The sequence below is a fragment of the Stegostoma tigrinum genome, chromosome 33, assembly GCF_030684315.1.
Source record: "Stegostoma tigrinum isolate sSteTig4 chromosome 33, sSteTig4.hap1, whole genome shotgun sequence".
Classification (NCBI taxonomy): Eukaryota; Metazoa; Chordata; class Chondrichthyes; order Orectolobiformes; family Stegostomatidae; genus Stegostoma; species Stegostoma tigrinum.
Genome location: NC_081386.1, coordinates 35,591,011 through 35,616,612, shown reverse-complemented (window position 1 = coordinate 35,616,612; position 25,602 = coordinate 35,591,011). Strand labels below are relative to the sequence as shown.

Here is a 25,602-nt window from a genome sequence, read left to right as displayed (position 1 = left end):
CCACACGCATTTTCAAGGAACAGGCTGTTGGACAAGATAGGTACAGTTGTCAGTTCCATGGGAACAACCTCCACTAAGCCAGTGCCTTCAGGAAATGAGGAGGGGAAAAAAATCAGATGGAGAAAATGTAATGAAATATCATTTAAAAACGTAGCTTCAGTTATTGGAGTTTTGGAACAAACAGGTAATATGATGAGTTTTGCACTGCTCCCTGAAACATTAATCTATGACTCTGGATTACTTGTGCAGTGACATGATCACTACACCACCATCTCTCCATAGGGATTTACTGCAGAATGCTATATTACAGAGGGGCCTGGGTGTCCTAGTACATGAGCCCCAAAACCACATGTCCAGCAAGTAATTGGGAAGGCAAATGGATGCTAGCCTTTACTACAAGGGAACACAGCACATAAGTAGGGAAGTCTTGCTGCAACTTTCTGGGGCATCGGTGAGACTGCTTCTGGAGTACTGTGTACAGATTTGGCTTCCTTACCAAGGGAATGCTTTACCTGCACTTGAAGCAGTGCAGAGCAGGCTCACTCAGCTGATTCCTGGGGTGAAGGGACAGTTAGACCTATAATCATTGGGGTCAGAAGAATTAGAGGTGATTCTATTGAAATACATAAGATTCTGAGGGGGCTTGACAGAGACGAAACTGAGATGTTTCTTCTAGTTGGGAATCTAGAACTAAGGGACACAGTAGAATAAAACAAAAGATGCCTCCCATTTGAGACAGATGTGGAGTAATTTATTTTCTTAGGTGGTCATTAGTCTTTTGAATTCTCCAAAGAGCAGTAGAGGTTAGATCATTGAAAATGTTCAAGGCTGAGTTACACACATTTTTGATTGATAAGGAAGTCAAAGGTTGTGGGTGGAAGAATAGGAAAGGGAGTTTTGGCCTCACTCAGTTCAGCCATTCTAACAAATAGTTGAGTAAGGAGTCAATGGGCCGAACAATATTATTTTTGCTCTTATTTTTTCTGAGTTTACTTATCATTTTAGGAGTTGAACATTGATTTCTAGTGAACACAACTCGGAAAACTGCTGAAGAAGCTCTGAATGCAGTTACAGTAAACTTTGCTGAATTGATTGTACTTTGACATGGAGCTTTGAACTGTAAACCAAATCATACAAGTCACTGGCTGAACTTGTAAGATGATCCATCATGGCTGCCAATCCAAGGCATTAATATAATTCTAAAACCTCAAGACAGCTGGGGTTTCCATCCTACTTTAAATCATAAAAGTAAGCATCTTCTACAAGACTCATTTCCATGTCAATAAATGAGATGCTTTACAAAAGCAGCAAAGAATTTAAAGGAACATTATTGATTAACATGGGTAGTCAAATTGGTTTGGACCTTTGATATTCTAACACAGTGAAGTGGTTATAGCATTCACAATACAGTTTCAATGATCTCACCAAGTAGATACTGAGTTCATGTCCACACAGGTGGGGAGAACATGAAGAATGATGTTACCTCTGCCCAGTAGGCCAAGTAAACGTGTTTACAGCTTGCTGAAGAAAAACACTGGCAAAAGATGAAAACAGCTCACTACCTTGGAAAAAGCAATGCAAGGAAAATGAAAGGTGAGGGAATAAGAATAAGTTACAATTAAAAAGCAACACAAAGCTCAGTAAACATGCACACGCTCATACCTTATTGTAGTAACCGTATGTTATAGCATTGGGGTGAACCCCTGCTTTCTTCATCTCGAACAGAACTTTCACAGCTAGCACTGGCTGCCCATACTGCCCACATAACTGCATCAGAACACGGTAACACACCTAGAATGGGGAAAAGAAAGCTTCCTTCAGTAAGAAATTTTCAGGGAGATGCACTTAAGGAATTACCTCCATGACATTTATTTCCAGTTACAGAAGTGCCATAAACACCATCTGGCCAAGATCTACATCACCTGAAGGTTTTGAAAGATGGTGTCAGGATTTGGTGATTTAACCGACTTGTAGCTTAAATGATATACAAGTACATCATTGGTCAAAACCCAATATATACTGACTTACTCTAACAGTAGATATTTTTTGAATATGGAGCTGGAAAGTCAATATTTTGAGCCAAAACCGTTTGTCAGGACTGGGGAGGGTAGCCCAGAATTAAATAGAAAGGTCGCGGGGGGCTTGGTGTGGATAGGTGAGGGGGGGGTGGTAGAGAAAAGAAGGTAGGTGAAATGGAGATAGGCGGATGCACAATGGGGGTTATTGTATTTGGGAAGTGGGAAGGATGGAATGGATAGATGATGGACAGGTTGGGGGAGGAGAAATTTTGAAGCTGGTAAAGTCAATATTCAGGCCATTGGGCTGTAAACTCCCAAGGTGAAATAGGAGGTGTTGTTCCTCCAGTTTACGGTTGGAGGCCAAGGTTGGACATGTCACCAGGGGAATCAGAGGGGGAGTTAAAGTAGATAGCAACAGAAAGGTCAGGATGCAGAGGGTGTTGGGGACTGATTGTAGGTGTCAGAAGATGATGCATTGTATTCGAAGGCTGGGGGTATGTGAGGATTAAAGGGGGGGGGAACGGAGAAGAGGGTTTGAGAGCAGAAGCACAGAAAATGGGGGGAGATGCGGTTGAGCCCACCACTACCACGAAAAAGATATTTTCTTCCCCACTCCTGTCCGCTTTCCACAAGGACAATTCAGTCTGTGACTGCCTTGTCAGCTCCACACTCTCCACCAACCCCTCAGCACACCCAGTACCTTTCCCTGCAACTGCAGGAGGTGCTACACCTGCCGCGACACCCCTCTTCTACCTGCAAGGGCCCAAACAATCCTTCCAAATCTAGCAAAGATTCACCTGCACTTCACCTAGCCCATCTACTGCACCCGTTGCTCCCGATGCGGTCTACTCTACGCCAGGGAGACCAAATGCAGACTTGGGGACCAGTTTGTCGAGCATCTGTGCTCTGCATGCACCAACCAACCTGACTTTCCAGTTACCAACCACTTTAACAGCCCCTTCCACTCCCCTGGTGACATGACCATCCTTGGCCTCCTCCACTGTCAGAGTGAGGCCAAACGTAATCTGGAGGAACAACACCTCATATTCCGCCTTTGGAGCTGATGGCCCAATGGCCTGAATACTGACTTCACCAGCTTAAAAATTTCTCCTTCCCCCAACTTGTCTATCTTCTGACTCATCTATCTGCTTCACCCTTGTCACTGACCACACAATAACCCCCTACCCTGCATCCACCTATCTCCATCACTTACCATTACCTCAGCCTCAGCCTCACTCCCTCCCTCTATTTATTTCTGGGCTCCCATCCCAGTCCTGACAAAGGGTTTCGGCCCAAAATATCAACTTTCCTGCTCCTCGAATGCTGTCTGACCGGCTGTGCTTTTCCAGCTTCACATTTATTGATCCTAGCTTCTCGCATCTGCAGTCCCTACTCCTTCCAGGTATTTTTTGAAGAAATTTTGCATTTTTGGAGACCACTGTCTCATCATACTGGAGGGATATTGTCTTCTATCATTCTGTTTATGGCTTTAATAGAAAGGTTCAGCATATTGATAATAATTGGATACGAAGCAAAGCCTCAGGAGTATTCCCAAATTTCAGCTACCTTTATTTGTTGCCCCAGTACAGGTCAGGTGTGGGAAATCTGTCTTTGTATGTGTGTCTGCATCTGTCACACTCTCTCTCTCTCTCTCTCAGCACGTCTTGCTCTCTCTCTTTCTGGTAACAGGTTTGGATGGTGCTGTCTGAGAAGCTTTGGTGAATTTGTGCAGTGCATCTTTCTTTTTTCACGACTTAGTTCTATGTTTACTTCCATACTTTATTTTCCTTCTCTTTCATCAACGTTCTTGTCCTCTTTTGCTGAGTAATACTCCCAGTCTTCAAGATTGCTGTTTTTTCCTGTCAATGTTGTGTGTTTCTCCATTGGATTTAATACTACCCTTAATTTCTTTTGCAAGATGATCAGACATCTTTCCGGTTTTATTTTTTGCACAGGATAGGAACTGTTGTAATTCATGCACACATTCCTTAAATATTTGTCGCTGCCAAACCACTGCCAGTCATAGAATCCCCAGAGTGTGGTAACAAGCCATTCGGCCCACCAAGTCCACACTATCTCTCTGAAGAGCATCGCACCCAAACTCACCCCTTACCCTATATTCCTATAACCCTAGATTTCCCACGGCTAATCTACCTAATCTGCATATCCCTGGACATTATAGAAACTTTAGTGTGGCCAATCCATCTAACCTCTACAAATCTTTGGACTGTGGGAAGAAACCAGGACACTCAGAGGAAACCCACGCAGATGCGGGGAGAATGAGCAAACTCCACACAGACGGTTGCCAGAGGCTAGAATTGAACTTGGGTCCCTGGTGCTGTGAGGCAAAAGTGCCAACCGCCGAGCCATTGTGCTGCCTCTTTCATTAAGCTTCCCTAACCCATCATTGCCAACTTGCACCTTATATCCTTGTAGCTTCCTTTATTTCAGGACCATAGTTTTGGGGGTTTAACTTCTTCACTCTTCAATTTAATGACAGTTCTATCATAGTATGGTCACTCTTCCCCGATGTCTCCTTAACTGCAACTATATAATACCCATGCGTATCTATTTGCACTGTTAATTCATCTACTTTATTGCTAATGCTCCATCTACTAGGACACAATATCTTTAAGACTTCTTGTTTTAATGTCATTAGTCTCCTTTGCTTTACTTTGTACTGTGGCCCCACGTGTTTTTCACTTTTTTTCTAATGCCCATTTGGGCTTCTTAAGTTTCTGTGTTTCGTTACTATCATTACTTCCTCGAGCTGTCTGCCTGCTGAGGTTCTCATTCTTCTGTCATTTGAATTTAAGCTCTCCTCAACAGCACCACAAAATAGGAATTCTGAAATTATTACCTTTGAAGTTTTGCTTTTCAATTTACACTCCAACTCTCTCTACTCAGCTTGTAGGTCATCATCGTGATCGTTATCTTCCCTACTATTACCTACATCAATATGTACCATGACCAATGGCTGTTCACCCTCTCCGTTCAGAACATCCTGTCACGCCTCCAAGACATCCTCGTCTCCGGCATCAGAGAAGCAACATACCATGCTGGAGACTTGCACAGCCACAGAAACACATGTCTGTTCCGCTCAATGAATCCTTTATCATTTTGGAACTGTCATTCTTCTTTCTCCCATCTAGTACAGCAGCATCACCTATAGCGCCATGGACATAGCTTCAGCTGATATTCCAAGAAGTCAACTCCCCCAATAATACTGGCATTTCTGTAAGTGAATGGGATGGTCACGGGAAAGGAGGACGGGGATTATTTTAAATGTGCCATCATTATTGAAATAAATATGGGAAAAAATACTGTTTTAAAACTGTACTGATATTCAACTGGGGTTAGTTTGGCAGAGGAAAATCAGAAACAAAGCAGGCATTCCACCAAAGGTAATTTGCTATTTATTATTATCTTCTTCCCTCTCTTCCAAACTACATAGTAATACTAAAGCCATTGTTCGCAACCATGGTACAATGTGTCAGTATTCATACCTCATCAGGTGGCTCCAACTTCTTAACCTGCATCTTCCTCAACACATCGTAAGCAGTCCGAAGAGCCCTAACTTTTGAATGGCAAACTTTCACATAAGCAGGGAGGCAGATGAACCAGAGGCCATAGCAATGGCGCAAGAGACATTTTGACCACATCTGAGGAATTGATGAATAACGCTTTGCAATTTTTTGAGCTGATTTTATTTCCTGAAATACAACACAAATAAAATTATGAAATTAAATTCATAATTCATGTGTGCACTCGAACAGTTCACAGTTTTGATGCTTTACACTGAAAGTATTACTTTTCCTATACATAGATGGAATGAAACAGAATTTACCCAATTTCATTTTTCCTACAATATCGATTTATGTTTTCACTCGAACAATACACCCTAACCAATGAACCATTCTCCCACTGGCCACAGTGTTCAATATTTCGGTGTACCAATAGTACCACATGGTTCTCTCACACTTTATGACAGAATATTCAGAATACAAACATTAGTCATGGTGTACCTGCTTAGTTCTTCTGCCCATGGGTGCTGGACTGCTGGGACAACTATTTTTTGAAGTTAACCTGCTTGCTGGAGTTTTTAGTAAACCCACTGGTCTGTCAAACAGTTCTGGTGTTAGCACGGGGAAGCTAGAGTAACTGCAGGGACAGGATCAGTTTAGAGTTAATACATTAAAATGTAGCAAATATAGTCAACAACTGAAATGTAATTAAATACCTTACTTAAATGCAAAATAAAAGGTTTTCACCTAACTCACATGTAACACTAGACATGAAAACATAAATACTGGATATATGAGTAAAAAAAAGTGTCAAAACTACACACAAGGTTTGACAGCATTTATAAAATATAATACAAGTCAACATTTCAGGAGCTTTAAGGCATGAGAAAGGGAAGTAGAAAACTTGACATCACTCAGCTGGTCAGGCAACATTGGAGAAAACAGCTGTGGTTAATGCTTTGTCTGAACACCAACAGGTACATCCACAGGGGTCTTGAGAGGGTTGCTGTGGAGAGGATGTTTCCCACTTTGGGAGAATCTAGAACTATTAGTTACTGTCTAAAAATAAAGGATCAATCATTTAAAACAGCAATTAGGCAAAACATTTTCTCAGAAGATCTTTAGAGCTCCTTTCCTAAGGTGGTGGAAGCAGAGGCCTTGAATGTTTTTAAGGCAGAAGTAGGTAGATTGTTGTCAAGCAAGGTTACCACAGTCGGCAAGAGCATGGCTCTGAGGTTACAATTATGTCAGTTGTGATCTTATTGGATGGTGGAGAAGGCTCATTGAATCAAATGGTTATTGCTCCTGATTTACATGTTCTTATGTACAGATGCAAAGCATTAACTTTTCTGTTCTCTCCACAGGTACTATTTATCCTGATGTGTTATTAATTTTGTTTTTTTCCAGACTTCCAGAACCTGTGTTTGCTTTTTAGATTCTGGGCAAGTATCTTTTATTCTTTAAATGGTCACACAACATTTCAGGCACAGCTGGTATCTGGCTTTCTGTCCTCGATACACGGCAACTGTACCGTCTATGATATCCTCAGCACACTACATTAAGCAGAAGAGAAAAACATTAGCCTGGATTTTCACCCTGTCTGTTATGAAGTGGTGCTGAGGGGAGTATCAAGTGCACATTCTTGCAGCAGCTGAACCACAAAATGCTGCCACTTGGGAGAGCTGTCAGATAGCACAGAACTCCTTTGGAATGAGTCTCAAAGAAATACAACATTTTCAGAAGACAGCTGGATGTTTGTTAAACCTAGTGTTTGCAATTTGGCATTGAAAATTTTCATCATTGTAAAACAAAACTTGTTTCCAAAACAAAGCAGAAAATTTACGTGAAGCATTTAAAAGAAAACACACAATAGCTGTTCCCTGGAGGAGAACAAGTTACGCAGTCAGCAGTAAAAACAGATCTAATGAGTTTGCATAAAAATAATTGGCAGTGATGAATAAAGGCTGAAGCATAATCAAGATTCTCTAAATTACAATATAAACATGCTAATTTACAAAACTGTATGTAGTAGTTAACCTACAACTTTTAAATTGAAAATTCATGCTATAGATGTTTTAACTTTGCATCTATGAGTACAGGATACTCCAATTTTGTGTTTGTTTGGCTCGCCAAGCTGGTTCGCTATTCGGCAGACGTTTCATTACCGTGTTGGGTAACATTATCAGTGCAGCCTTTGATGAAGCACTGTTGTGTTTTCCTGCCTGGTATTGAAACTCTGGAGTCTGTTGAGCTGGATTACCTCACTTCCAGTTTCCCTTTGCAATGGAGTGTAGATGGGGTCAAGTTCTTTGTGTTTGTTGATGGCTTTCTTTGTGGAGTACCAGGCTTCTGGGAACTCCCATGCTTGTCTCAGGGACAAACGTCTGCAGAACAGTGAGCCAGCTCGGCGAGCCAACCAACCATAACATCCACAACCCGAGCTACAAATCTACTCTAAAGTCTTACTCCAATTTTATCCAACTTTGTGCACACAGTATGTTCACATCATCATACTAATTGTGTGATGATGCTCAAGCAGGAGAATAATACTTTACTGACAACAATCTATGGCTACCTGTACCTTATCCAGTGTAAGCATTTTTACGATTATTAAGAAGGAACATAGCAAATGAAAATGATTCTAGGCATTGAAAACATTATGAAAACAAAACACACATTTTCAAACTTTGCGATTTCATCTGTGCCCTAACCTTGCAAACAAACTTGGATGCATACCTATATTGAAGGGGATACTCTTCTCCGCTAGGCAAGCTTGGAAGATCAGGAGGCGTTATGAAAACCGTATGTTCGCTTCTGTGAGACTCGTCCAATTCTATGAGATGCAAATCGTCGGGGCGCTCTGTGTCCAACTGGTTTAGTACAAAAGATAGTTATCATCTGAAGTCAAGGAGAATACTTTGTTCAGAGACAGGTTTCCTGCATGTTATGATCAATAAGAATTGGTGACACAGTGCAAAATGAAACAAGAACTGCAAGGAAGCACATGCAGCTTTTATGGCCAAAATAATAAAAACTAGGTCCACCATCACAATCTTTTACTTTTAGATGAATTTGAGGAAGTTGCAGCAAACAAAATCAGTCTGCAGTGAGAATTGCCTATTCGTTGCTTAGCAGACATTCTCAATAAACTATTAATTTCATCCCACCCTTGTTAAATGGTAAAGAATAACAGTGAAGTTTTGTGTTCTATCAGTTATAGGAGTCTTTTTAATCTAAATATCCCATTCTTCTCCCATAAGCCCTCACATATTTTGTTCCCAACTTTTGATGCATGTAAGGCTCTTGGGCACTTTTGTGCCTGAATACAGAGTGAAAACAATTTTTTCCTGTATTAATTTCTCTTTGCTTCAGTGCAAACACTCTGACTGTGTCCTTTGATTCTGGATTACCCTGCTAAGGAAAATTAATTTTCCTCCTTTAGGCAGAGAATCATTGCTACACAGGAGGCCTTTTAGTCTACTGAACATACAAGCTCTCTGTAAAAACACCAGGCTTATTTGGTTTATGGGTCTGTCCAAATTCCTGGTGAAACCAGCTATTATCTCTGCTTTCACCACTCTCATTGGCAGAATGTTCCAACTGCTTCATCAAGGGCAGGTCATGTCTCACAAATCTCATTGAGTTTTTTGAGAAGGTGACCAAGCATGTGGATGAAGGTAGGGCAGTTGATGTGGTGTACATGGATTTCAATAAAGCCTTTGATAAGGTTCCACATGTTAGGCTATTGGAAAAAATACGGAGGCATGGGATTATGGGAGATTTTGCAGTTTGGATTAGAAACTAGTTTTCTGTAAAAAGGCAACAAGTTGATGGAAAATATTCAGCCTGGAGTCCGGTTACTAGTGGTGTGCCTCAAGGATCTGTTTTGGGACCACTGCTGTTTGTCATTTTTATAAATGACTTGGACACAGGCATAGGTGGATGGGTTAGTAAGTTTGCAGATGACACTAAAGTCGGTGTAGTGGTGGACAGTGTGGAAGAATGTTGCAGGTTGCAGGGAGACTTGGATAAACTGCAGAATTGGGTTGGAAGGTGGCATATGGAGTTTAATGTGGATAAACGTGAGGTGATTCACTTTGGGAAGAATAATAGGAAGGCAGAATATTGGGTCAATGGAAAAATCCTTGGTAGTCTGGATGTGCAGAGGGATCTTGGTGTCCATGTACATGGGTCCCTGAAAGTTGCCACCCAGGGTGATAGTGCTGTTAAGAAGGTTTACGTTGTGTTAGGTTTTATTGGTAGAGGGATTGAGTTCCGGAGCCGTGATGTCATGCTGCAAGTATACAAAACGCTAGTGCGGCCTCACTTGGAATATTGCGTGCAGTCCTGGTCGCTCCATTACAGGAAGGATGTGGAAGCATTGGAAACGGTGCAGAGGAGATTTACCAGGATGTTGCCTGGTCTGGAGCGAAGGCATTATGAAGAAAGGCTGAGGGACTTGGGTCTGTTCTCATTGGAGAGAAGGCGGCCAAGAGGGGATTTAATAGAGACATACAAGATGATCAGAGGATTAGATAGGGTGGACAGTGAGAGTCTTTTCCCAAGGATGCTGACGTCAGCTTGTACGAGGGGGCACAGCTACAAATTGAGGGGTGACAGATTTAAGACAAATGTCAAGGCAGGTTCTTTACTCAGGAGTGGTAAGGGCGTGGAACGCCCTCCTGCCAATGTAGTTAACTCAGCCACATTCAGGTGTCACCTGAAAACTTTTTAGCCATTTCTCCTTTATTCACATCCAAATAATTTGTATTAATGACAAAAAGCAGTAGACCTAGCACCAATCCTTGTGGGAATGGTCACAGGCCTCCAGTCTGAAATGCAACCTTCCACCTCACACGTCTCTTATGTTTGAGCCAATTTCATATCCAAATTTCTAGCTCTCCCTGGATTCCATGTGATCTAACCTTACTAACCAATCTACCATGCAGAACCTTGTTGAACACCTTGCTGAAATCCACATAGACAATGTCCAATGCTCTGCCTTCTTCAATCACTCAATCAAGTTAGTGAGAGACAGTTTCTCACACACAAAGCCATCTCAGAGGAGGATGGGCCAGGCTGATTTTAATAAGATCAGATATGATTTGGCTAGATTGAATTGGGAGTAGATACTTTCAGGTAACTATGTCCCAGAACAATGGGATATATTAAAAAAGGAAATATGGAACGTACAAGGCCAGTACGTCCCAATGAAGAGAAAGGGTGTGACCATCCACCTGTGAATGTTGGATAGAGGGATATACATCCAATCAATTAACTGGATTGAAAGGAAAAGCAGGCTTTTGGCAGATACTGGGGCCTTAAACTGTGGAAGCCTTACCGGAGTGGAAGAGAGAATTTAAAGGGAGATTATGAGAGATAAAAGGGATATTGAAGGAACTGGAAGGAAAACGCCAAATTGCCTTAGGAGGTACATTAAGGTAAAGAACAACCAGCGAAACGGTAGGGTTCATTACAGACCGGTGGCAATTTGTGCAGGGAGTCAGAGGATGTAGGCGGGGTTCTAAATGAATACTTTATGATGTCGTTCACTAGTGAGAGGGACAACGTGGGTATAGAAAATCAGGGAGAAGGACAATTGATACAATTCAAGAAATCAGCACTGACAGAGAGGAAAAGTAGAAACATCTCCACGTCCAGATAAAATACATCCCAGCTTGCTGAGTGAGGCAAAACACAAAATAGCATGGGAAAATACCTGCAAAATTTTGAGTTCCTCTCTGGCCACAGGAGAAGTGGTAGAGAACTGATGGACAGCCAATGCGGTATGGTTATTTAAGAAGGGAACAAGGAAATAAACCAGGATACTATAGGCCACTGTGTCCAACCTCAGTGGTGACCAAACTGTTGGAAGCAATTCTGAGGGCCAGAATTAATCAGCATGTGGAAAGCCAGGGATTAATCATGAATAGTCAGCATGGTTTTGTTAAGGGGAGGTTATTTCTGTCCAACTCAGGTTTCAGAGGCAACCAGGTGTGTAGATGAGTATATTGCTTTTGATGTCGTCTGTTTTGACTTCAGCAAGGCTTTGACAATGTACCGCGAGGCAGACTCACAGTAAAAGGTAAGAGCCCACGGTCTGCAGGAAATTTGACAAATGGATTCACAATTGGATAAATGGCGAAAAAGAGTGCAATGGTTGAGGGGTGACGTACAGTCCAATGGGGTCAGTCTCAGAGCTCTTACAGTTTGTGATTTATGTAAACAACAGACTTGAAAGCAGGAGGCTTGATCAGTACATTTGAAGACAATACAAAAATTGGTGAAGTGGTAAATAGTGAGTATGACAAACTTAGACTACAAGAAGATAAACATGGGCTGATCACTGGCAAATGAAATTCAATCCGCTAAATGTGAAGTGATGCCTTTGGCAGGTTGGATCCTGGGAAGCACCAAGGATCAGAAGGACCATGGCGTGCATGTGCACCAATCCCTTAAGGCATCAGGACAGGTAGGTAAGAGATAAGTGTTCATCCAGCTTCACACTTAGTTAGGACAGGGAGGTAAAATGGTTAAGGTGACACATAGGGTACTTGCCTTTATAGGTGAGGCAAACAGATTATGCAGGAGCCGTATAAAACACTGCTTACGCCACACCTAAAGTAGTGGGTGCAGTTCTGGAATCCACATTACAGGAGGGATGTGAAAGCACTGGAGAGGGTGCAGGGGAGATTTGCCTATACATTGCGTGAGCTGGAGAGTTTCATTTATGAAGAGAAATTGGTCAGACTTGGGGCTGTTCTCCTCAGAACAGAGACGACTGACAGGGAATATGTCTGAGATGTGTAAAATGATGGTGGGCAGAAATAGGGTAAACAGCAAGCAACTTTTCCCCTTGTTTGAGGGATCAATGAGCAAGGGGCAAAGATTTAAGGTATGGGGCAGAAGGTTTAGAGGAGATGTGAGGAAAAACCATTTCACCCAGAGGGTGGTGGGAATGTGAGCACTTTCCCTGTAGAGGTAGAAACCCTCATAGCATTTAAGTAGCACGTGTGTGCACCTGCGATGTGCACTTGGACGCCAAGTCGTACAAAGATATGGGCCAAGTGTTGTTGTTTTTGACCAGAATGCATGTGATGGGATGACAGACCATTTTTTCTGTGCTGTAGGTCTTTATGATATATCGACATACACATATGCCAATCTCAATCAACATAACAGCTTATGCACAACATGGGAACTGAGCAAGTCTTGGTTAAGTGCGACCAATACCTAAAATTGATGTAATCTCAAGCATGACAAATTCTTTAGTGCAATCTTCAACGGCTATCCCCTTTACAGATATTGCTCAGAAAATATTTAAGATAAACCATTCATAACTAGATTGACATAACGAGTTTCCCTTTATTACTTTGAAACCTAGGAAAGGGGCCTCATTATAGTGTATGACTGGTATTCCTTCATCTGTGAGAGAAAGAAGTGGAGGGTCTCTAAATACTCAGTGAAATCTCTTCTATACTAATGTATACTGGAGCAACACTAAACCAACAGTGTTTGGTGACTTAGATGTGAATATTCTATCTTTCTCCTTGTAAGTAGTATCCAGCCATTTCAGAGGATAACAATGCTCCAATACTTCTTCACCTGATCTCCAATAACCATTTTGTTTTGAGCACATAATGCCAACTAAGACAATTTCTTATTAAGACTATTGGTACTATTTAAGCACATGTTATAGAGAACATTTTAAGTCTAGAGATGTAGACAGTTTTACTATACTGTCAGCAAACTTTAAGAAGCATGACCATTATTGTAGTGATATACTTTTTTTTCCATTTCAAACTGAAGATTGTGGAAGAATTTATCGGAAGTATTTGGTATAGTAAAAGGAGTGAAATAAATGGAATTTTTGAACTGCCAGCTTTATTAGCAAGACAAGTAGCTAGAGCATCAGGTTAAACACTAGATAAATTAAGGGAAGATGAGAATTTCTTTTCAAACAGACTCAGTGAAATGAGACTCATAAGGGTAGCAAGTGGCAATTAATTGAATATAGTATTTAGAAGATACTGAATCAAAGAATTTAAAAGGATATATAAAAAACAAGAAATTATATGTTAACAAATACCAAGCTGCTGCTCATCAACTCTCCCATCTCCCATTACTCCATCAATTTCCAGTCACAATCTAAAATTTACAAATGTCTGTAGTGACACTCCAAGTCCATAGCTCAGGGCAACAGACTGTTGAATTTTGCTCCACCCAAAATCACCTTTAATTTACCAGATTGTGCATCTTACTAAGGAGAAGCATGTAAACTGAAAAACAGTAACTTAAGAAAAAAAGATAACCGCATATCTGAAATTATAATTAGCAGTGACAGAAAATTGTTGTGTGTTTTTGGTCTCAGGAGACAGTTGTCAGGCAGACAGGTATGCTCAGTTCCTAAAGGAATCTCTATGGAAGTTTCCATAGAAATCTCTGTACAGTAGTGACTACCAGTTTTGCAGTGCACTTTAAATATTCTTGTTCCTAAACAAGCATGAACAATAATTACAATTGATGATTACATATCAAGAATCTGTAGTAGAAGACAATCCTGGTACTAACTAATTCCTTCATGCACAAATGCAGTTAAATGTTTCACAAAAATTCACTATTTACATAATTATATATCAAAGAGATGCAGATCATTTGAAAGCAAACAGAGAGACAGATTTGTTTAATAGTATGAGGTGCCCAAATGATACGCATCAAATGAATGTCACAACAAGCTCTTCAGTGCACATTCCATTACAACCTCTCCAATGTGTGTTAAGCAACCACAGCATATGTTTTTGCTCAAGGTCAGCTGAAGAAATAAAACAAAGATATGCACTTGGCTGCCTTCTTAAACTGACCAAACAGATTTTATGTTTGTTGGGCTTATCTGTTGCAGTAAAACATAATTCTGAGCCAGGTCACTGGGTTCTAATACACTTCTCTGTTGACAATAAGAACATTAATAAGTTCTGGATGTGAGATTGCTCGCTGAGCTGGAAGGTTCATTTTCAGACGTTTCGTCACTTTTTTTATTTGAAAAAATGTACTTTATACATAAGATGTACAAAAAATAAAACATATTTATACACCTACCCAGTCATGCAAGCCGCTCCGGGTTACCCAGGGCGTACGTACACCAACTAAAGGAAAAAAACAAACAAAGAAGAAAAAAAAACAAAGCAAAGAAAATACCCCGGCAGTCGTCAACCCGCACAGTCCCAGTTGGCCCCCTGACCAGTTGGGGAAAGCGCCAGCTGGGCCCAGTTACCAGATAGAGCCCTTTTTTCTATTCTGAATGAGGGGTTTCATGCCATGGTCTTTCCCCACCGCGCCTTGGCGGCGGCTTCCCCAAGCTTTAGCCCGTCCCTCAGCACATAGTCCTGGCCTTGGAGTGCGCCAGTCTGCAACATTCGGTCGGGGTCAGTTCTTTCAGCTGGCAGACCAAAGACCAACTTTCACCGCATTGATGGTCCTCCAGGTGCAGTTGATGTTGGTCTTGGTATGCATCCCGGGAAACAGCCCGTAGAGCACGGAGTCCCGCGTCACGGAGCTGCTCTGGTCGAACCTCGACAAATACCACTGCATCCCCCTCCAGACCTCCTGCGCATAGGCACACTCCAGGAGGAGGTGATCGACAGTCTCGTCCCCCCCGCAGCCACCTCGAGGGCAGCGTGCGGTGGCGCAGAGATTCCGGGCATGCATAAAGGATCTCACTGGCAGAGCCCCTCTCACCGCCAGCCAAGCAATGTCCTTGTGCTTGTTTGAAAGTTCTGGCGATGAGGCATACTGCCAAACGACTTTGGCAGTCTGCGTGGGGAACCACACGATGTGATCCACCCTCTCCTTTTCCCGAAGGGTCTCAAGGATACTATGTGCTGACCACTGCCTGATGGCCTTGTGGTCAAAGGTGTTTCCTGTCAAAAATTTCTCCACGAAGGACAGGTGGTACGGAACGGTCCAACTACTCGGAGCGTTCCGCGGCAACGAGGCCAGGCCCATCCTTCGCAACACCGGGGACAGGTAGAACCTCAGTAGTGACACTTGGTGTTTGCGTACTGAGGATCTACGCACAGCTTGATGCAGCCGCACACAAAGGTAGCCATCAGGGCGAGGGTGGCGTTCGGTACGCCCTTTCCCCCATTTCCCAGGTCTTTGTACATGGTGTCCCTGTGGACCCAGTCCATCCTCGACCCCCAAATGAAGTGGAAGATGGCCCGGGTGACCGCAGCGGCGCAGGACCAGGGAATAGGCCAGGCCTGCGCCACATACAACAGTACCGAAAGCCCCTCGCACCTGACAACCAGATTCTTACCCGCGATGGAGGGGGACCGGAGTGTCCACCTGCCCAGCTTCTGCTTCAATTTGGTGATACGCTCCTCCCAAGTCTTAGTGCATGCCCCAGCTCCACCAAACCAAACATCCAGCACCTTCAGGTAGTCTGTCCTGACGGCGAAGTGGATGAGGGAGCGGTCGTCCCAGTTCCCGAAGAACATGGCCTCGCTCTTACCCCTATTGACTTTGGCACCTGAGGCCAGTTCAAACTGGCCGCAGATGTCAAACAGCCTACTCCCCGACCGACGATCGGTGCAGAAGACGGCGACGTCGTCCATGTACAGGGAGGTCTTGACCTGAAGGCCTCCGCTGCCTGGGATAGTCACGCCCTTCAGGCTTACGTCCTTCCTGATGGACACGGCAAAGGGCTCCACACAGCGCACGAACAAGGCAGGAGAGAGCAGGCAGCCCTGCCTGACTCCAGATCTAACAGGAAAACTGTACGATTCCCACCCGTTGATCGAGACTGCGCTAACGATGTTGGTGTAGAGCAGCCGGATCCAATTGCGGATGCCCTCCCCGAACCCCAATTTGGAGAGGATGTCCCTCATGTAAGCATGAGAGACCCTGTCGAAGGCCTTCTCCTGGTCCAGGCTGACGAGGCAGGTGTCCACCCGCCTGTCCTGTACGTAGGCGATCGTATCCCTGATGAGCGCGAGGCTCTCAGTGATCTTCCTCCCCGGCACAGCAAAGGTTTGGTCAGGGTGAATCACCGACTCCAGGACAGACCTGGCCCGGTTGGCTATGACCTTGGCCAGGATTTTGTAGTCCACGTTCAATAGTGAAATGGGACGCCAATTCTTAATTTCTTCCCTCTCCCCCTTCCTCTTGTAAATGAGGGTGGATGATGCACTTCCTCATGGACTTGCACATTTCCCCTGCCCGAAGCGCACTATCGTACACCTCCAGCAGGTCCTGGCCGACCAGGTCCCACAGAGCGGAATACAGCTCGACCGGTAAGCCGTCGCTTCCGGGAGTCCTATTTTTTCTCCAAGGACTTGAGGGCTCTGGTCAGCTCGTCCAGGGATATCGGCCGGTCCAGCCACTCCCTCGTGCCGTCGTCTAAGACCTCCGTGATAGACGACAGGAATGACTCGGAGGCCGTGCTGTCCGTGGGCTTCGTGTCGTACAGTCCGGCATAGAAGGATCTGCTGATCCTCAAAATGTCGGGCCGAGATGACGTCACCAAGCTGTTGTCCTCCTTCAGCCGGCTAAGCACAGAGCTCTCTTTGTGCACCTTCTGAAAGAAGAAACTCGAGCACGTCTTGTCCTGCTCCATGGAGCGGATCCTGGACCGGAAGATTATCCGGGAGGCCTCCGCGGCGAAGAGCGAGGCTTGCTGGCCCCTCATCTCGCGGAGGTCCTCCGTGACATCGACCCCCATCAACTGCAGAAGGAGCAGGTTCTGCACCCTTTTCTGGAGTCGCGACAGCTTTCCCCACCTCTCTCTCGCCTTCCGAACACCCTTGAGGACAAGGAACCTCTTGATGTTCTCCTTCACTGTCTCCCACAAGTCGCCTGGAGACTCAAAGAGGGGTTTCACGGTTCTCCAACCGGCGTACTCCCTCTGAAGCTCCTCGACGTTCTCTGGGGTCAACAGAGTGGTGTTGAGCTTCCACGTCCCCTTGCCGGCCGGCTGGTCGTCCTGTAAGTGACAGTCGGCCAGCAGGAGGCAGTGGTCAGAGAAGAACACCGGCTCGACGCCGGTGGACCTGACCGAGAACGCCTGTGACACAAACAGGAAGTCTATCCTTGAGCGAATAGACCCGTCTGGCCGCGACCAGGTGTACTTCCGCTGCACTCCATCTGCAGGGGCACTGAAGACGTCCAGCAGCTTGGCGTCCTTCACTGTGCTCATCAGGAATCTGGACGTGACATCCAGTTGACTCCCCCCACCCGCTGTCCCCACGCCGGATCTTCCATCTGCATCGATGATGCAGTTGAAGTCTCCGCCTAGGATGACCGGCCTGGACGTAGCCAGCAGGGGTGGAAGCCGCTGCAGGACGGCCAACTGCTCACTCCGTACCGCTGGGGCGTACACGTTGATCAGCCTCAGGGGAGCGTTCCTGTAGGTGACGTCAGCCACTGGGAGGCGCCCCCCACCACCTCCTGAACTTGAGAGATGGTGAAGTTGTGCCCCCGCAGCAGGAATAGCCAGGCGCGAGGAGCGACAGTCGTTACCCCCCGACCAGATCGACGGCCCACAGGTCCAGGCGCCGGACCATTTCCAGTACCTGCTGAGGTGCGGTATCCCGCACTCCTGCAGAAACAGGAGGTCCGCCCTGACGGTGGTCAGGTAGGCCAACGTGGACACACATCTTGCGGTTGACTTGACGCTGCGCACATTAATACTCGAACTCGTACCCCCATTGTGGGCAGTGACCGCAGTACCCTCCCCAAGTCCAAGGTCCAGCCCCTCTATCTGTCCCTTCATGCCAATTGCTCGGGCTAACTGCTGGACGCTCTCCGGGCTCAGGAAACCGTCCTTGCTGCCTTCCGGGAGGCATTCCCCTGTCGGGGGTACGAAGGCAGGAGAGTCCAGCTCTGGGTCGGGCTGGGGACGCGCTGTTTCCTCCTTCCCGCCTGGATGTTCCGGGGGGCCCTCCAGTGCCCCAGCGGCACGTGACTGGGTGTCGGAGGGAGCCTCAGGATGCTTCCCGTCACCTGGAAGCGTGGTGCTGCTTTCCTTCTCCACTGAGATCTTTAACTTCTGCTTCAGGTGGGCCCTCTCCGAATCCCCCTCATCAGAGGAGCTCTTATAGCCCCCCTGTAGTTGCCTCTTCCTGCCTGATGGTGTGGTTCCTGGGCCCGTCGACACACCTTCCTCCTCCCTTTCCGGACCGTCGTCCACTCCCCTGGGTCGCCTGTCACCGCCTCCATCGACTCCAGGTTGTCGGCGGGGAGCGGAGCCTGCAGGGGCGCTTTGCTGGCCTCGGGCCCATCCTGCGGGGCTGGGCCCTCCTGCATATTAGTGGGGTCCTTGCAGGGCCCTGGTGCCTTCCTCTCCTCCGGGCGGGTCTGGCCCCGCATTGCCCCTGCTGGCGACCTGGGCATAGGTGGTCCCCCGCTGCGGGCATGCCCTATAGAGGTGGCGCGCTTCCCCGCAAAGGTTGCAGCTTTTCTCTTGTGGGCAATCCTTTCCAAGGTGTCCCTCCTCCCTGCAGTTCCTGCAGATGGTGGCTTTGCAGTCGGCCGCCACGTGACCTGACCTACCACAGGCATGGCAGACTTTAGGTTGCCCTGCATAGGTCAGGTAGCCCCTGCTCCCGCCGATCGCAAAGTTGGACGGTGGGTGTACGACGTTCCCGTCCGCGCCCATCCTCAGCGTCACCTTGACCTGCCTCTTACTCGTCCAGATGCCAAAGGGATCCATGATGTCAGTTAGGTCCCCTTCCACCTTCACATACCTTCCAAGGAAGGTCAGGACATCAACAGCTGGCACATGCGGGTTGTACTTGTGTACAGTCACCATACGGCTCCTCTGCGCTGGCATCACAAACAGCGGGACAGCGGTCAATACAGAGAGGGGGCCCTCACCTCCTTTCTCCTTGAAAACCTCCAGGAAGCGCTCGCAAAGCTTGGCACTCCTCAAGGTCACATCATAAAAACCTCCTCCGGGGAAATCCTGCAGGCAGTAAATGTCCGCAGCAGCGAACCCACAACAGTCCAACAGGACCCTCTTCATGAAGGAGGTGCGGTCCACAGGTGCACCTTCATCCACCTTCTTCACAGGAACACGGATGGTGTTCCGGACCCCCTGACCGGGGGCACGAGCACTTGCCGCAGCCATCGTTGCAGGTTGGCTGCTCCCCTGAACCAGCGTTAGACCAAAGCCAGCATTAAGATCCACTGGTTGCAAGGGTGCACTGCCAACCCGACGTCTTCCTTTCACCTCCAACACAGCGCTCTCCCCCTCTCGGTCCACAAGAGAGTGGGTCTTTATTTTGTTCCAGATGTAAGCTGGTTCACTGAGCTTGAAGGTGTGTTCCCAGATGTTTCGTCACCATTCTAGGTAACATCATCAGTGAGCCTCCGATGAAGCGCTGGTGTTATGTCCCGCTTTCTATTTATCTGGTTAGGTTTCCTTGGGTTGGTGATGTCATTTCCTGCGTTAGTGATGTCATTTCCTGTTCTTTTTCTCAGGGGATGGTAGATTGGCCCCAAATCAATGTGTTCAATGACATCACCAACCCAAGGAAACCTAACCAGATAAACAGAAAGCGGGACATAACAACAGCGCTTCGTCGGAGGCTCACTGATGATGTTACCTAGAATGGTGACAAAACGTCTGAAAATGAACCTTCCAGCTCAGCGAGCAATCTCACATCCAGAACCTCAACCTGAGCTACAAATCTTCTCAAAATTCGTTAACATTAATAAGTCTTACCCCAACCCTCTACAGAGTGGGGCAATACTTGTCTCTCCAACACAGCAAGATCTCAAAAAAGAATAAAGTGTACGCACTGATTTGAATACATAAAGCTTGACTGTAAAACATGTTAGAATATTAGAAAGTGAGGCACTTTACATTAGGCATCAAGAAAATGCTAAATGTGCTTCCACAGCTAAAATGAACACAGGGCACAAGGGAATGGTTATGAAATTGCGGAATTTTTAAAGCATTGAAGAAGATTTTACTAGAAAATTGAGCACAGAGATCATTCATTGGCAATAATCCTCCACAAATGAACAATGACAAGTGACCTACTTTTCCCCAAGAATCTTGCCTGAGAGGAAACAAAGGCTAGATAGAGGGAGAGAATGAATTTATCTGAATAGTGAATGGAAAGTAAGCATCAGCACTTTGCACAAATTACAGATTTCCATGTAAATTAACATTTTACTGGATTAACTCCAAATAGGTTAGTAATGTTTTTAAATTGTTGACTTGCAAGTGTTATAAGGTAAATGATGCAACCATCAAATATATGGGAAAACAAATTTAATGAGACCATTCAAAATGTTTCTTTTTCACAACAGAAAATGAAGGTGTGTTATTTAAGGAATGATAATTTTTCATTTCTTGATAATTAACAACCTACCATATAACCAAGTCACAGAATGATGAATAATGGATATTCTCCTGTTTTCTATTAGAAATTAAATTTTTGGATTCAGACATTATGAACACTGCAATTAGGTAAAGTAGTTTGAGGAGGAGAATAGTAAGAACACTTCACTTCCTTTTAATACAGAATACAGAAAACTCCATTCAGAAATTTCAGGTAGTGTTCCTTAAGATGAAAACTACATCCAAGTAAATAACAATAGTTGAGAAAATAAATTACACCAATGAACGAAGGCTGATTTCCGGATTCAGGAATCTAACTTGAACTAATATATGTGTTAAACATATTTCAGCAATAATTAGCATAAACCAGTGAGTGAATTCATCCTATGAATATCTCCTTGTCCATATATCACCTCCTATTACACGTTCATATGGACAAGAGCACAATGGTTCCAGTTTACGTGAGTGGTAGAAGTGATGAGCAAGTTCAGTGAAGACAGATTGGAGAAGTTTGGACTGTTCCTTTGGAGAGAAGGCTAAAAAGGACGTTTGACAGGAGTTTTCCAAATGATGAAAGGATCTGGACAGAGTAGACAGGAAATTGTTTCTACTCATAAAACGATCATTAATGAGAGGACACAGACTTAAAATAATTTGCAAAAGCAGCAAATGTGAGGCAAGAATAAAACATTTTCATAGGTGGTGGCTTGGGTCTTCACCAGTGACCCAAGAATGATACCCGAAGCAGGGTTCTAGGAAGAGGTCACCATTCACTCTTTTAGCTTTGAAAAACAACACATGGTTCACTTCAAGAAAACAATCAAATTTAAACAGGAAATGTGCTGACTATAATATCTGGAGGAAACGGTGCATCAGTTGCTTATGTAATTCTTTTGCTCATGTCCCTCATATTTGGTGGAATAACTGGCTCAGTCTGACTGCACCTTCATTTAGCTTTTAAATTGCAATAACTTTGGAAAGGACGTAACACATCTGCTTCTTAAGTTCAATCAAGCAAGATTACATGTTTTAAAGGCCAGCAGTTATATTTCATATAATGTGCATCAGCCAAACAATTAATTCTTTCACTTGACTGCAGAATGGAAACTGTAGCATAATTGAAGTGGATAGGATTAAACACCGCTGTACTTCCAGCAGTCAGAATATTGGAAAGTAAATCAAAACCTTTCCAACCTTATAACTCCAAAGTTCTGAAAAGGACTTTAAGCAATAATTTTGTTTCTGTTCACAGATGCTGTCAGACCTACTGGGTTTCTTCAGCATGTTCTATTTTTATTATAGTTTTAACACTAACTGGAGTATCTTTACTACAACCCTGCTGATTGTATATTTTTACTAAGCAAATATTTCACTTCTGCAGTCTGCATGAGACAGCCATCCATGGTCTTGACCATCCAAACTATTGGCAAAATTAATCTTAACTTGATCCTACAACTAGCAGGGACTTAAAACATTTGAATTGAGGTCAGTTTCTTTCTTATAATAACACTTCCTAAAATTTACTACCCATGCTATTTATACTTTCCCATCACATCCCTCTCATGACAAATTAATACCTTTTATCCTTCTCATATCACCACATCATAATCCATCCTCCCTTTTCTTACTATACCAACCTCATCCTATCCCCTATTCCACACCTTCTAGGCCATTCCTCACCAAGGAGCTTCCACCCCCATGCTGTCACCTCTCCCCGTCATGACTCCCTCTGTCCTTCAAAGTCATTCCACAAACCTCCCCTCCCTTGCTTCTTCCTCCGCACCAACTTCCCTCCCATGGACAGCAGTCGGGGTTGGGGGGGGGGGGGGGGGGGGGGGCAGAGGTAGGAATCGACACAGGGAGAAGGGCAGATATCTGGGGCCAGTTACCATGGTGCATGCACTTGGCCTAGCCCATCAGCTCAGCCCACCAAGCAATTAAAAAATGCTAGCAGATAGTGCTTATAACTTTTGTCTGGTTTAATTTGTAACTTAAACATTTCAGTAGCAGAGCTTTACGCTGATTCCTCTATTGGGCTTCAATGACCTAGATTAGCAGGGCAGTGCGGCCTTGGCTCAATTGTGGCATCCCCATACAGGACAAGATCATGAAATCAAGTCCCAATAAAGTTGCAATACTGATCAAGCTATCAATAAGTGATAAAGAAGGAAAATTGTTGGTGCCTGGTTTTGCAATTGAGACAGAACCCTGTATGTGAAATCACCCTAGGCAATTTCACTGTTCAATTTTATTCATGACAAATTGGAGGGCGGCAAGGAATAAAGAAACGGAATATAAATGCTGTTGTCTGAAACGAGCAATGAAAAATTCAAACTGGTGTCTATTACAGCTGATCACTATAACTGTTTGCTCTTAAAAAAACAGTTGTTACCGCTAATTCAAAATCTGGCAGATGGAGTACACTGTAGGAGAAAATGAAGTTGTTTACTTCAGTAAAAGGATAAAATAAAGCAGAGTATTACTTAAAGAGAGAATGATTGCAGAATTCTGAAGTGCATGAGTCACAAAAAGTTAGTGTGTAGACCCAGGAAGTAATTAAGGCAGCTAATGCAATGTTATTCCTTTATTACAAGAGGAATTGAACACAGAAGTAATGATGTTGTGCTTCAGTTATACAGGGCAAGGTGAAACTACATTTTGAAATATGGTGTGCAGTGTTGGTCTCCTTATTTAAGGAAGGATGCAAATACACTGCAGGTAGTTCAGGGTTTTTTAAAATTCTATTGATACCTGCAATGAGTGGATTGCCTTATGATGAAAATTAGACAGACAAAGCTTGTTTTCCAAATCAGGATGGTGTGGGGCTTGGAAAGGAAATTGTAGGTGTCGTTCTTCTGCATTTTCTGCCCTTGTCCATGTGAAGTGGTAGCAGTCACAAGTTTGGAAGATGCTGTTGAAAAGGACTTGATGAGTGGCTTAAAATTGAACAGTAACTAGACCAAATAATGATTCAGACGGATATGTAAATGTTTTTTCACCTAATCCAGAAGATTATATTGCTTTTGGATTGGGAAATGAATGTACATGTATATTCACAAGACCATATGGGGTAGGCTGATGAATCAGTTGGTATAAATAAATGATTGCTAGGAGAATACAAAAATGTCACATCATTTTCCACTTGTGGGCTGAGTTGGTGGGCTCGACTTAGCAAATGCACTATGGTAACTGGCCCCAGATATCTGCCCTTCTGGTATGTAGGCCTTCATTATGAGAGGTTTTGAGTACAGGAGAAGGAAAACCTGCTGGCTGAATGCATTCCCTCACAAAGTGAAATGTCTTTCAGAGTATAAATAAAAAAATTGAACCAGTTCCAAACCCTGGAAAGACATGAAAATAAATAATTTATTGAACAAGTGAGTTGCACACCTGATCTGCTGGCTGGTGATTAAGTAAATAAATCCATCAGATAGTTCAAGTTTAATGAGTACTTTTTCTGCATCATTCCTGCTAATAGGCATGAAAGGCTCGTGATATGAATACTAGAACTTCGCCTGTTTAGAACAGAAATTTCTCCCTTGCTTACAGGGCATTACACTCAATGACATCTCAAAGAAGAATAATAATCAGTTACCAAACTTTTGCTATTTCCAATCTAGATTCAACTGAAGATTCAGCATAACCTCACCATCAAATTCATATCCATCCTTATAACCGAGCATAGAAAGACATAAAATTGGAGCAGGAGGTGGCCATTCGGCCCTTCAAGCCTGCTCTGCCATTCATCACATTCATGGCTGAACGTCCAACTCAATAGCCTAATCCTGCTTTCTCCTTTGATCCCATTTGCCCCAACTGCTAATATCTAACTACCTCTTGAATGCAACAATGTTTTGGCATCAACTACTTCCTATGGTAATGAATTCCACAGGCTCACCACTCTTTGGGTGAAAAAATGTCTCCTCATCGCCATCGTAAATGGTCTACCCTGAATCCTCAGACTGTGACCCCTGGTTCTGGACACGCCCACGGTCGGGAACATTCTCCCTGCATCTATCCTGTCTAGGCCTGTTAGAATGTCATAAGTCTCAATGAGATCCCCTCCATTCATCTGAGCTCCAGTGAAAACAATCCCAACCTAGTCAGTCAAGCTCCCGTCATACATCAGTCCTACCCTCCCTGGAATCAGCCTGGTGAGCTTTTGTGGCACTTCCTTGAGAAAAAGAGCACCCTTCCTCAGAAACAGGAGACCAAAACTGCACACAATACTCTAGGCATGGCCTTACCAAGGCCCTGTATAACTATAACATGTCCCTTCGCCTGTACTCAAAACCTCTCATAATGAAGGCCTACATACCAGAAGGGCACATATCTGGGGCCAGTTACCATAGTGCATTTGCTAAGTCGAGCCCACCAACTCAGCCCACTGAGCAAATTATCTAGTTGGTTTGCATTTTTATTAGCAAAAGCTTCGTACTGCAGAATCTAAGGATAGAATTGAGATACAGCATTTGCAAAGTGCAGGATGAGACAAGACAATACTCCTTTCTTGAGAAGCATTGATGGGAGCATTTATTCGATGTGAGTTGTGATTTTGTTCCAGAGTGGGAGAAAAGGTTCTTTCTGGTTGCAATGTAACCTTAAAAAATGCTTGCTTCTCCTTCTCAAAACAAGCTGGTTGATTTCCGAGGAGTATGCGCTGATGAGATCTGTCGCTGTTGAGGTTAGTTGGCTCACCGAGCTGGTTTGTTGT

The 25,602-nt window shown here is 44.3% G+C and overlaps 1 protein-coding gene across 11 annotated transcripts in view; it reads right to left on the bottom strand.

Annotated features, from left to right (window-relative positions):
• The window catches only part of dennd4a (DENN/MADD domain containing 4A), a 174,729-nt gene that overhangs the window by 48,121 nt on the left and 101,006 nt on the right, over nt 1-25,602 (bottom strand). For all 11 annotated transcript variants that reach the window (XM_059639348.1, XM_059639350.1, XM_059639351.1 and 8 more), the window contains exons 14-17: nt 8,279-8,412; nt 6,044-6,179; nt 5,525-5,731; nt 1,663-1,791 (exon numbers count right to left, since the gene is read on the bottom strand). In XM_059639348.1, coding sequence (XP_059495331.1) covers nt 1,663-1,791; nt 5,525-5,731; nt 6,044-6,179; nt 8,279-8,412 — 606 coding nt within the window. The remainder of the gene's footprint in view (nt 1-1,662; nt 1,792-5,524; nt 5,732-6,043; nt 6,180-8,278; nt 8,413-25,602) is intronic.